This window comes from Carlito syrichta, unplaced genomic scaffold, assembly GCF_000164805.1.
Source record: "Carlito syrichta isolate Samal-C Ts95f unplaced genomic scaffold, Tarsius_syrichta-2.0.1 Scaffold303038, whole genome shotgun sequence".
In the NCBI taxonomy this organism is placed as follows: Eukaryota; Metazoa; Chordata; class Mammalia; order Primates; family Tarsiidae; genus Carlito; species Carlito syrichta.
The window spans coordinates 40,604-52,773 of record NW_007247134.1 but is presented as its reverse complement, the minus strand read 5'-3'; the positions used below and the strand labels follow the sequence as shown (position 1 = coordinate 52,773).

Sequence of the window (12,170 nt, the reverse complement as noted above, 5' to 3'; positions counted from 1 at the left end):
TGCTGAGAAGGGTACGGAAAGAAAAAGCTGCCGGTCCATCAATGCCACCCCCCCACGCATGCACGTTTCCGCCTAGAACGATGTCCCCAACCCCCAGCCCCCACCCACCCTTTAACCCTCCGCCTTGTGTGAACCAGCAGGGCCAATGTGACGTTAAAAGGATGCAAACAGATCAAGCCTCCTCCCAACAGACAGAGCCAGGTTCTCAGAGGCTCGTTCACTGAGGTATCGCCGTGCGACCCGGAAAACCACGTGTGCCGTGTGGCTGCACGTGAACGCGCTTGACTCGCACAGAGGCGAACGACATACTGACCGAAAACCAACTCTCCGCGTGTAGTGCAGGCAGTTCTTGGTGACGTGGGTCTGGAAGTGCACCGACCTGCAGACGGCCCCACACTCAGGGCAGGTGTAGGGAGATTTGTGCTGATGGATTCTCTGGTGTGATGCATAACTGCACTGGTTAGGAAGCAGCATCTGGCAGATAGTGCAAGTCTTCTAAATAAACCAAAGGGGGAAACAGGGTTGGTCCTACTAGGCATTTTCTAATATGCAAAGAATGGTGGTTACCCTCAAAACAATTATACATCCCTCGCTTCAATACTATCATTAAGTGATCCTAGGCCCAAGGGGAAAGCAAACTTGAAAATCCCATGTCCCATCTAAAATTCTGCATCCTGTAAATTTAAAATCATATGCACTAAGCAGTCAGGCTCATCTCAAAGAACGAGCTCAAAACGTCATTGTGGGCCAGGCTCCAACTGTGGCACTTCTGCATTTTGCTTTCTGCAAAGAAGTAATAAAAGAGGTATGCTCGCACATTTATGTCAGCAGATCGACTTTAACGTGCATTAACAAGTTTATGGGCATTGATGTATTTGACAGTCACAGTTCCCACACTCAAAAAAAAAACCTTCTTCAAAATAATTAAAGTTAATTAGAGGTTAATTCAGATTTTTCCCCAATCACTTAATCACTTCAGTTATTTGAAATTTGAAATACAGGAATGCAAAAGAATAGCTACAGCAAGTAATGGTTCTTTTTGCACCTAAATTGGCCTTTAAATGGATGAACTGACCATAACATAATTTATCATTAAAACCAATGAACTCAAGTTCAGATATATAAATTTAGACATCAAGTTGAAATCTGTAGGGTTTAAAAGCTGATTATATATAAAATAAAACTAAGACTGAAATCCTCTTCAGAAAAAGATCTACATCATTAATTATAAAAAAAACCCAAAGCACCATTTACCATCCCCTTAAATGTAAGCACTACTTTAAACACAAAAACAAAAAGACTTAACTATTTCCACTCAAAAAATAAACCTAACATAGCATGCAAAAACAAGTATCTACCATCTTCTAAAACATACAGTTTTTATCAAAGTCAAAGAAAGTCTCAAAATACAGATTTTTGCTAAGACTTAAAACACTCTTTTATATTGACAACAGTTAAGAAATTTTACAAAGATTTTTTTATTCTTCTAGCTTTTGAATCAAGCCTCCAGAGTAAGGTTAAGCTTCTGAGTGACTTAGACTAAGAAAAATAGGAAACTCACTTCAAAATTCTTTCTTGGTTTTCTCCTGAAAGAACTAAAATACAAATTTCATCCTATAAAATGTTTATTATAATCACAAAACAAGTACATTATAGGCAGCTTTGATGAGGCTAGCATTATTTAAAAGTAGTATTTCTTTTCAAGTAACACATATTTCAAAGGTTAAGACAAGCCACAACAAGGAAAACCAATCAACAAATTCATTAATTACAAGATCCTGTTAACATCTGCATGACCACAGGTAATCGTTTGTGTCTTTGAACTTAAGTCTTATATCAACACTCACACAGTCCTAGGCAGTGAATAATGATGTCTGAATTTCCATGGGCATCTTAGAATGCCTTGCGCATACTTGGAAATAAAATTAGTATTATCTATGCAAAAAGAAGTTTTAAAAACTGTGTATATACATATATAAACACACAAAATATGTGTGTGTACATATACATATGTAATATACAGTAAGTCCCCAATATATGAACAAGTTCCATTTCGAGAGTGCACCCGTAAGTCCAACTTGTTCTTAAGTCCAGCAAAGTTAACCTAGGTACCCAACTAACACAACTGATTATATAGTACTGTATTATAATAGGTTTATAATATTTTCCTCACAAACATATAAAAAACAAACAATAAAACATTTTAAACCTTACAGTACCTTGAAAATTGCACTGAACTAACTTATGTAATTGGACACGCAAATGCACAATAGCGTCTTTGACAGTTTGCAACTTGAAGGTTCACATGTAGGGGATTTACTGTCTGTGTGTGTGTGTGTGTAATTATGGATTGGCCCCATTCCACCATGAGTCAAGTGGTTAACCAGGCACTTTAAATACAATCAATAATTTTAAATACATCATCTCATTGAACTCTCAGCCTCTCAAGTGGATAATATTTCCATTTTACAGATAAGGAAAGGAGGCTCAACAAGTTTAACTCGCCCAAGGCCCCACAGCTGTTAAGTGAAAGAGCCAGGATTTGAACTCAGTTCCGAATAATTCCAAGGTCACTGAGGGAGGGGCAGTGAGGAGGAGGGCAGGAGTTACAAGGAATAAACAAACAAAAACACACAAGGGAAAACCATCAGCGAATACAGCTGGTCGCCAGCAACAACCACGTCAGGTTAAGGTTAGAGGTGGGCCATCCCTGTGCCCCACCCCTTCTCTTTTGCCTAAAGAAATGTGATTATACTATTTTTACCACAGTAGAAAATGAAAAGTAAATCTAAAAAGGAGATAAAGTGTTTCCTAGAGGCCAAAAAAATAAAAGCCTCACATTATCTTTCATCAAGATGTATTTATTACAAATGGTTACCCTTTACTATATATACATACACACACACACACACACACACACACACACACACACTGCATGATGAGTTACTCAAATTCATTGGAACTCATTATCAACGTCTCTCAACACAGAAATTTGCACCCATCCACTTCTGTGAGCTGAGCCTCCTCACCCACTGAGGAAAGCGGGAGACAGTGAGGACTACAGCCTCAAATCAAAAGGCTTTCGTGTTTGGCACTTGTTGAAACAGAAGAAATTGGTCGCTGGGATCACAGCAGATAGTGGAGACCTTACCTTTAGTTTACAGAGGCACACACTTTCTGGTGAATGTACGCATCTATCTGCACGTTTCTATCTTTCTTTACCTGCCTCTTCCACGCTTGCCTGTTCTTTGAGAAAAAGCATGCTATTCTGGCTGGAGACAGTTCCTCCGTGAGTATCAAGTTTTAAGCTCATATGACATTACTTTTTGAACTGCACACCCTTAAGCTTTATTCACTGTACCTGTTATAAAGAAATTGTGTCATCCCTGCTTTCTGAGATAGTGGTAACACATTTTTACAGCACAAAGGAGTGTATTCCACTCGAGTACTTCCACCATATTCCGCTAGTATATTCCACTAGAGTACTTCCACTGCATTCCACTAGATATTCTATTAGACTACTTCCAGTATATTCCACTCGAGTACTTCCACTGTATTCCACTCAAATATTTCCACCATATTCCACTAGTATATTCCACTAGAGTACTTCCACTGCATTCCACTAGAATATTCTATTAGACTACTTCCAGTATATTCCACTCGAGTACGTCTACTGTTTCCATCAGTATATCCCACTAGAGTACTTCTGCTATATTCCACTAGGGTACTTCCACAGTATTCTACTAGAATATTCCACTAGAGTCCTTCCACTATATTCCGCTAGTATATTCCACTAGAAGGAATACTTTGAATTCATGACAATGATGCTTATTCTCTGGATTTGGGAGTTGCATCTGGGCATGAGAGCAGACAAGAAGTTGTTTGTGGTCAAAAAGCTTCTGACTTTTCTTACTTTTCTTACTCAAAGAAATTAAAATATACTGTAAAACACTACCTCTCAAGGAGGAGGTGGGAAAATATAAAAGTAATAATAAAAATTCTAACTCTCTACTACACAAGCTGAGGTTACTTACCAGAGAATAAAGCAGTTTAATGTGACAGTACCTGCTTTTTGACTAGAAGAAAGCCAAATAAAATGCACTTAAATATTAAATAGTTTTATGTTTCTGGACATTTTACTTCTGTCATCTGAAAACAGATACATGCTTTCAGTACTCAGTAATACACAGCTAATTTCTACTCTGGGGAAGACTCACTTGTTCAAAGAACTGCTGCTTTTTATTTATTTTATTTTTCTGAGTTGAGGTCTCGCTCTGTTGCCCAGGATGGAATGCAGTAGCACATTCACGGCTCACTGCAGCCGTTATTAACCACCTGGGCTTAGGCAATCTTTCCACCTCAGCCACCCCAGTAGCTGGGACTGCAGGTATGTGCCACCATGCCCAGCTAAATTTTTTACTTTTGGTAGAAATGAGATCTCGCTATGTTGCCCAGACTGGTCTTGAACTCCTACACTCAAGCAATCCTGCCGCCTTGGCCTCCCAATGTGCCGAGGTTACAGGCATGAGCTACCATGCCTGGTGAATGTTACTTTTTAATGTAAATATTACTTTTCAATAGTAAGGTAATACTAGAAAACAATTTTTAAAAATAATGCTGAGGCCGGGCGCAGTGGCTCAACCCTGTAATCCCAGCACTTTGGGAAACCAAAGTGAGAGGACTGCCTGAGCCCAGCCTGGGCAACTTCACGAGACTTCATCTCTACAATAAGTCAAAAAATTAGCCGGGTGTGTAGTTCTGGCTACTTGGAAGGTGGAGGCGGAAGGATCGCCGGAGCTCAGCAGGTCGACACTGGGGTGGTCCTAAGTGTGCCACTGCACTCCAGCCTGGGCGATGAGGTGAGACTCCAACTTAAAAAAAAAAAAAAGAATGCTGAAAAGTAATGATGTTCCATTCTTTGCAATTATGGTTGGCCCTCCGTATCTGTGGGGTTTACATCTGTGTATTCAACCAAGAGCAGATGAAAAAAAATTCAGGAAAAAAAACAATAAAAAATAACAACACGACAATAAAAAATAATACAAAGTACAGTATAGTATTTACACCATCAGGCATCAGTAACCTAGAGATAATTTAAACTACACAGGAGGATGTATCTAGGTTCCTATGCAATGACGATGCCATCATATATCAGAGACTTGAGCGTCCACAAATGTTGGTATCCAAAGGGGGTCCGGGCACCAATCTCCCAGGGATACTGAGGGATGACTGTACTCGTGCAGAGCCTTTTCTGCCCAATCCTGGCCCTGAAAGCGATCACTGGCATGCAGATACAGGCTACGGGGGAGGGGAAACCAGGCATAATCTCGCCCTGTAGACACTCAGCATCTTTGTTCTATAGTTGAGGAGTCAGCTGGGTAACAAGAAAAGCAAACTCTGTTCTATTTTAGGCAGAAAAATAGCCTGAGAAAGGTAGCAGGGGAAGGGTGAGGGGGGTGGAGAAATGTTAAGGGCGGCCGGGTACTCAGATTTCAACAGACCAAAAGCCTGTACCAACATGAAACACTGGAGCTGAAGGTAAAAGCACTCCCAGCCTAGCAGGCAGCCCAGATGCTCAGCAAATGACTTTCACCCCATTAACTGCAGCTCCATAATCCTCCATCTCAAGTATCACTGCCACAAAATTATAATAATAAAGTACACCAGTTTGTTCTGGGGCTTTCACTTTCACCCAATGCCACGGTGAGATCTCAAAGAAAGCATTTCATTTCAGATGTCACTTAAATGGAAATAACACCAAGCAGATCATACAGCAGAACCGGCTAATATAACGTAAACCTTTTGTTCCCAAAGCTAGCTGGCTGTGGTAGTTTTGTCCTCAAATCATTTTGCTACACTCAAAATCTGTGATAAAGATGACAACCAAATGAGCAAGTTTACACAGAGCTGTATGGTCAGCACATACAATCTACTTAGGTGCTTATCACTGGAGAATGCGGGCGAATTTAAAGGTTGGTAACACCAAAATATAAACTGGGACAGGATTGGTCTGACTAAAATTTAATTTAAGCACTTAGAAGAGCAGGACCAGGCCGGGCTCAGTGGCTCAGCCTGTCATCCCAGCACTTTGGGAGGCCGAGGTGAGCGAACTGCCTGAGCCCGCAAGGTTCAAGACCAGCCTGGGCAACTTGGCGAGACCTCATCTCTACAATAAATAAAAAATTATCTGGGTGTGGTAGCGCATGCCTGTAGTCCTGGCTACTTGGAAGGCTGAGGCAGAAGGATCGCCAGAGCCCAGCAGGTCGACATTAAGGTGGCTGTGAGCATGTGTGACACTGCACTACAGCCTGGGCGATGGAGTGAGACACTGATTCAAAACATAAAAAGAAGAGCAGGACCAAAATCAAGGGTCACCAGTCTTCAGCTAATGACATGGTGGGGGGCAGGGTCCAGGTTTTCCAAGGTATTGCCTGAGCTAAACATCTCCAGGAACGAGAACTGACAGGGGCTGCTCGGAGAATTTAACAGACTTGATATGTTTCACTAATAATGCCCTGAAGCTAAAATGAATCTGCAATCTCGACATATGAGGACCACTCGGATGTCACCTTGACTGCACTCTTGAAGCCAACTTGGATGGAACCCCTGAGTCCATTCTTCTGTGATGCCTCCATAGTCCCTCCAGCTACAGAACTCCAGGCATCTGTAGCTCAGGGAATCAGCATGACAAAGTGAGAAGAATAATTAACCAGCAATAATGAACCTGGCCAGGAGCCCTAGTTCTGCTACTCACTGGGCATTTGTTTTTTTCAATGGCAGAATAAAAGGGCTGACCAAACAAAGGACCTGTAACATTCTGTAATTCTACAGCTGCTGTAGATTTCTCAAGAAGAAAACAGATTTTGACAATTAAGAGGTTACAGTGTGCATTTCCAGTCTGAACTTGGCTAAATTTAGTCATGGCTTTTACTAAGAGGTGAAGAAGCAACGACATCCCAAAACATTTAAATATCAATTATTAAAACTACAGTCCTCAGCTCTTAAATACTTCATGGAGTGAGAAAAGCTTCTCTGGCCTCTGGCCCACTTCTTTGCTCAATATGCCCCAAAGCAGGGATTATTAGTCCGATGGACAAACTGAGGCAGGTTTACTGGTGTCAGAAAGTCCACTGCCCATGAGCTCTGACTTTATTGCATTGTTTGGCTCCGTGTAGATGCCGGCAGGGCAGCCTAACCTCAGCCTGTAAAAGCAGGCTTTGGGTTCCTGGACCCTAACACACACCGGGGGCGATAAAATGTCGAGACCCAGCCTGGAGCTTGGGGAATGTGGGGCAAAGAGGACCTCGAGCTAAACCACAGATTCCAACCCAGCTCGTACCAGCGTCCTGCCCTAAGGGGTGGCTGAGTACAGGGCCGGTTCATCGCCAAGTGGCACTCCGATTCTCTCTGCCGATTAGGACTTCTGTGTAGATGGCTCACAGAACCCTTGAGGGAGGAGCAGCAGTTGGCAAAGCAGAACTCGCCAAACTGTCCTTTATCCCATGCCACAGGGTGAAGTCTCAGTAGGCTACACACATACACACACACACAAATACACGCACACATGCATGCGTAGAAGGTGACAAGACGTGGGCAGCACTGCCCCAGCTAGTGTCCACAGAGAGGGAGAGCCCTTGCTGGGAGCAGAGCAGCACCCAGGGAAACCTAGAAAGGACTTGCCCAAGAAAGAAAAGGAGGACCAATATATAAAAGAAATCAAGTGAAAGATTAAAAACAGAGAAACAGTGACTGAGCTAAACCCAGGAAAGTTTCTCCTAGCTTTAAAAGAATAATTTTCATTCCTGACTGTTTCTGAAAATGGGACTAAGAAAAGGAAATTTACATCGGGCAGAGAAAATGTCTGCGATTTAAAGAAGACCAAGCACCCAGGGAAAGAATCTGCTCAAGATATAAAGGAGGGCCAGGCTCTGTGGCTCAGCCTGTCATCGCAGCACTTTGGGAGGCCAAGGCGAGTGGATTGCCTGAGTCCACGGGTTCGAGACCCCACCGGTGCAACTTGACGAGACCTCGTCTCTACAATAAATCAAAAATCAGCCGGGCATGGTAGCACACACCTGTAGCTCCGGCTACTTGGAAGGCAGAGGCAGAAGGATCGCTGGAGCCCAGCAGGTCAAGGCTGTGGTGGCCGGGAGCGGCCACTGCACTCCAGTCTGGGCAACGGAGTGAGACTCCAACTCAAAAGAAAAAAAAAGAGATATAAAGGAGGACCAACATATAAAATGACATATCAAATGAAAGATTAAAAATAAGGAGACAGTGACTAACCTAAACCCAAGGAAGTTTCTTCTGGCTGAGCTAGGCTCACCTGATGCAGAAGGCAAAAACAATCATCTTCATTCCGGCTTCTGAAAATGGGCCTAAGAAAAGGAAACTGACACCGGGCAGGGAAAACGTCTGCAATTCAGAGAAGACTGAGAGCCCAGAAAGTCCCACGGAATGCCATCCTCCCAGGAAGCCTAATTCCAAAAACAGTGGCTAGTCTCCGTCCCAAGGTCTCAGGCAAAGGACAGCAATGCAACACGGCATCTCTCCATCTCTCCCTCAAGACAGGACAGCCACGCTGGGGCCCTTTAGAAAGGCCCTTTCCACTTCCAGGAAAACGGACCCAAAGAACTGCTCCGTTCCTCCCACCAAGCACAACTCAAAGCCCTGGCATCACATACAACCCAAGCGCAAAGGCACTCTGAAAACTGGGGGGAAGAAGGACCGGCCGGGGGCCTGGGAAACCCGGGAATGACAGGGCAGTGAGTTCCCTGGGCTTCTTTCTGCTTCACAGATCTCCAACTTGGAGCTGAAGAAGCTAGCAGTCCCAAGCGGCAAGTAGTAGAGATTTTGTTTTAACGTCCCCAAGAAAAATCTTTTCTAGGCCGCCCAGGACCAGGAAAGGGGAGCCTCGGAAAACAGAGAATGTTCAGCCAAGTATGCCCCCTGCTCCAGCCACCCCCCACAAAACCCCAGCCCATGCCAAGCCCAGGCAGAGTCCAGACTGCCGCCCTCTTGAGGCTGTGATGAGGTGTCCCCCCGCCCAGATGGGGTCAGAGCAGGCCAACAGCCAAGACAGACCTTGCATCCCCTCCAGCTGAGAATGAGCCTCTTCACCAGCCCACCGGGTTTGGGTGGGTTTAATTCCCAAAAAAAACCTCTTTCGTGTGTGTATGTGTGTCGGAGTCTCACTCTGTCACCGAGGCTGGAGTGCAGTGGCATGCTCACGGCCACCATAGCCTCAATCTTCTGGGCTCAGGCGATCCTTTCACCTCAGCCTTCCAAGTAGCTGAAACTACAGGTGCACGCCATCATGCCTGGTTAATTCACTGATTTATTGTAGAGACAAGGTCTCGCCGAGTTGTCCAGCTGGTCTTGAACCTCTGGGCTCAGGCAAACCTCTCACCTTTGCCTCCCAAAGTATTAGGATGACAGGCGTGAGCCACCGCGCCCTGGTTTCACTAGAGGATTCTACCAAAGAATTCTACAAAACAAAGGAAAACTAATGTCACTAATACATGATGTTTTCCAGAAAAAAAACAAAGAGGGTGGGATATTTCTCAATTTATTATATAAAATTAGCATCAACCTATTCCAGAACAGAGAAGGACAGAACAACAACAAAACCGCACACATCTAGATGTAAAATTAATTAACAAAATATTAGCAAATATAACTCATAATACCATACATTTAAAGAAATATGCAGCATGACCACACAAGCTTCATGTTAGGAATGCAAGGCTATTTTGATATCTGAAAAATCAATATCCCGTAAACTGAAAAACTCTGAAGTCAATAATTTAATTCAACAGAAGCACAAGAAACACAATATACAAAAATTAATTGCATTTCTAAACATTAGCAATGAATATGTGTACACCAAACAATATAATACCACTTCCAATTCCTTAGAAAAAAGAACTCTAACAAAACATGACTTACATGACGAAAACTACAAAATGATCAAATAAATCAAGATCTAAATAAATGGAGAGTCTGTGTCCATGGTATCTCTACTACTCAACAAAAGAGGTCAATTCTAGTCGGGCTCGATGGCTCAGCCTGTAATCCCGCACCTTTGGGAGGTTGAGGTGAGTGGATTGCCTGAGCCCGCGGGTTCGAGACCCACCTGAGCAATTTGGCGAGACCTCATCTCTACAATAAATCAAAAAATTATCCGGGCGTGGTAGCGCGCGCCTGTAGTTCCAGCTACTTGGAAGGCTGAGGTGGAAGGATCGCCGGAAACTAGCACGTCGAGGCTGCGGTGGCCGGGAGTGTGCCACTGCCCTCTAGCCTGGGTGACAGAGTGAGACTCCAACTCAAAAAAAAAAAAGAGGTCAATTCTGCCTCATATACATAAGCTAACACAATTCCTATAAAAATCCCAGCAAAATCTTTTTATAAATATAGACAAGATTATTCCAAAATTTATATAGAAAGGCAAAGAACTAAAATAGCTGGCCGGGTGCGGTGGCTCAGGCCCAGCACTTTGGGAGGGCAAGCTGAGAGGAATGCCTGAGCCCACAGGTTCGAGAACAGCCCGGGCAACCTGGCGAGTCTTCATCTCAACAATAAATAAAAAAATAAGCTGGGCACGGTGGTGTGTGCCTGCAGGTCCAGCTACTTGGAAGGCTGAAGCGGAAGGATTGCCAGAGCCCAGCAGGTCGAGGCTACGGTGGCCATGAGCATGCCACTGCCCTCCAGTCTGAGAGACAGAGACTCCAACTCAAAAAAATAAAATAAATAAAATAAAATAGCTAAAACAATTTTGGGAAAGAAGAATAAAGTCGGAGAAATCATTCTACAAGACAACGTACAATCACAGTACTCAGACTGTGTGATGTTGGTAGAGGGACACACAAATCAATGGAACAGAATAAAGAACCAAGAAATAGCCCCACATGTGTTTATGCCCGACTGATACTTGACAAAGTACACCAGTACTTCACTGGAGGAAGGACAGCATTTTCAAAGCATGGTGTTGGGAGAAGTGGACAAAATGCATGGGGGAAAAAAAAGGTGCTCACCCCGACATAAACAGTAATTCAAAATGGATCGCAGACTTGTATGTGAAACACAGAACTATACAACTTTCAAAAGAAAAATAGGAGAAAACCAGGATCCAGGACTAGGCAAAGAGTTCTCAGACTTAACACCAAAAGCAAAAACCATAAAACGGCAAACTGGCAAATTGGACTTCATCAAAACTAAAAACCTTTGCTCTGTCAAAGATCTGTTAAGAGGACTGTGAAAGCCTTGGAGAAAACACTTGCAACCAAATAGCCAAGAAAAGACTAAGAACTTGCAAAACTCAATACTAAAGAAACTAAATAGCCTCATTAGAAATGGGCAAAAGATATGAAGAGATGTTTCACCAAAAAAGGAAATACAGATAGCAAATAAACCCATGTAAAGATGCCAAACATCATTAGACATCAGGGAAACACAAATTAAAACCACGATGATACATCACACACCTATCAAAATAGCTAAAATAAAATTAAAAATGGGGGCCGGACACAATGACTCAAGCCTATAATCCCAGTACTTTGGGAGGTCAAAATGGGAGGACTGCTTGAGCCTAGGAGTTTGAGACTAGCCTGGGCAACACAGCAAGAACTAATCTCCAAAAAAAAATGTTTTTTAATTTAGCTGGGCATGGTGGTGCACTTCTATAGTCCCAGCTCTACCCAGGAGGCTGAGGCGGGAGGATCACCTGAGCCGAGGAGGTGGAGGCTGCAGTGAGCCAAAGTAAGATTCTGACTCAAAAAAAATTTTTTTAAATAGTAACGCCTTTTAGGAATTGCCATACTGTTTTCCACAGAGGTTGCACTAGTTTGCACTCCCACCAACAGTGTAGAAGTATTCCCTTTTCGCCACACCCTCTCCAGCAACTGGTAATTTTTAAGTTATTAATAACTGCCATTCTGACTGGAGTTAGGTGGTATCTCAGTGTGGTTTTGATTTGCATCTCCCTGATGATTAGTGAGGTTGAACATTACTTCACATGTCTGTTGGCTGCTCGGATGTCTTCCTTTGAGAAGTGTCTGTTCATATCTTTTGCCCATTTTATAATGGGGTTGTTTGTTTTTTTCTCTTTTTTTTTTTTTTTGTTTTTTTGAATTGGAGTCTCACTCTGTCACCCAGACTGGAGTGCGGGGGCC

General features: G+C 43.2%; 1 protein-coding gene across 1 annotated transcript in view; it reads right to left on the bottom strand.

The window, feature by feature from the left end:
• ZNF532 (zinc finger protein 532) overlaps positions 1–12,170 on the bottom strand; it is a 79,724-nt gene that overhangs the window by 59,912 nt on the left and 7,642 nt on the right. Inside the window, exon 2 of the mRNA XM_021712072.1 lies at positions 314–495. Coding sequence (XP_021567747.1) covers positions 314–495 — 182 coding nt within the window. The remainder of the gene's footprint in view (positions 1–313; positions 496–12,170) is intronic.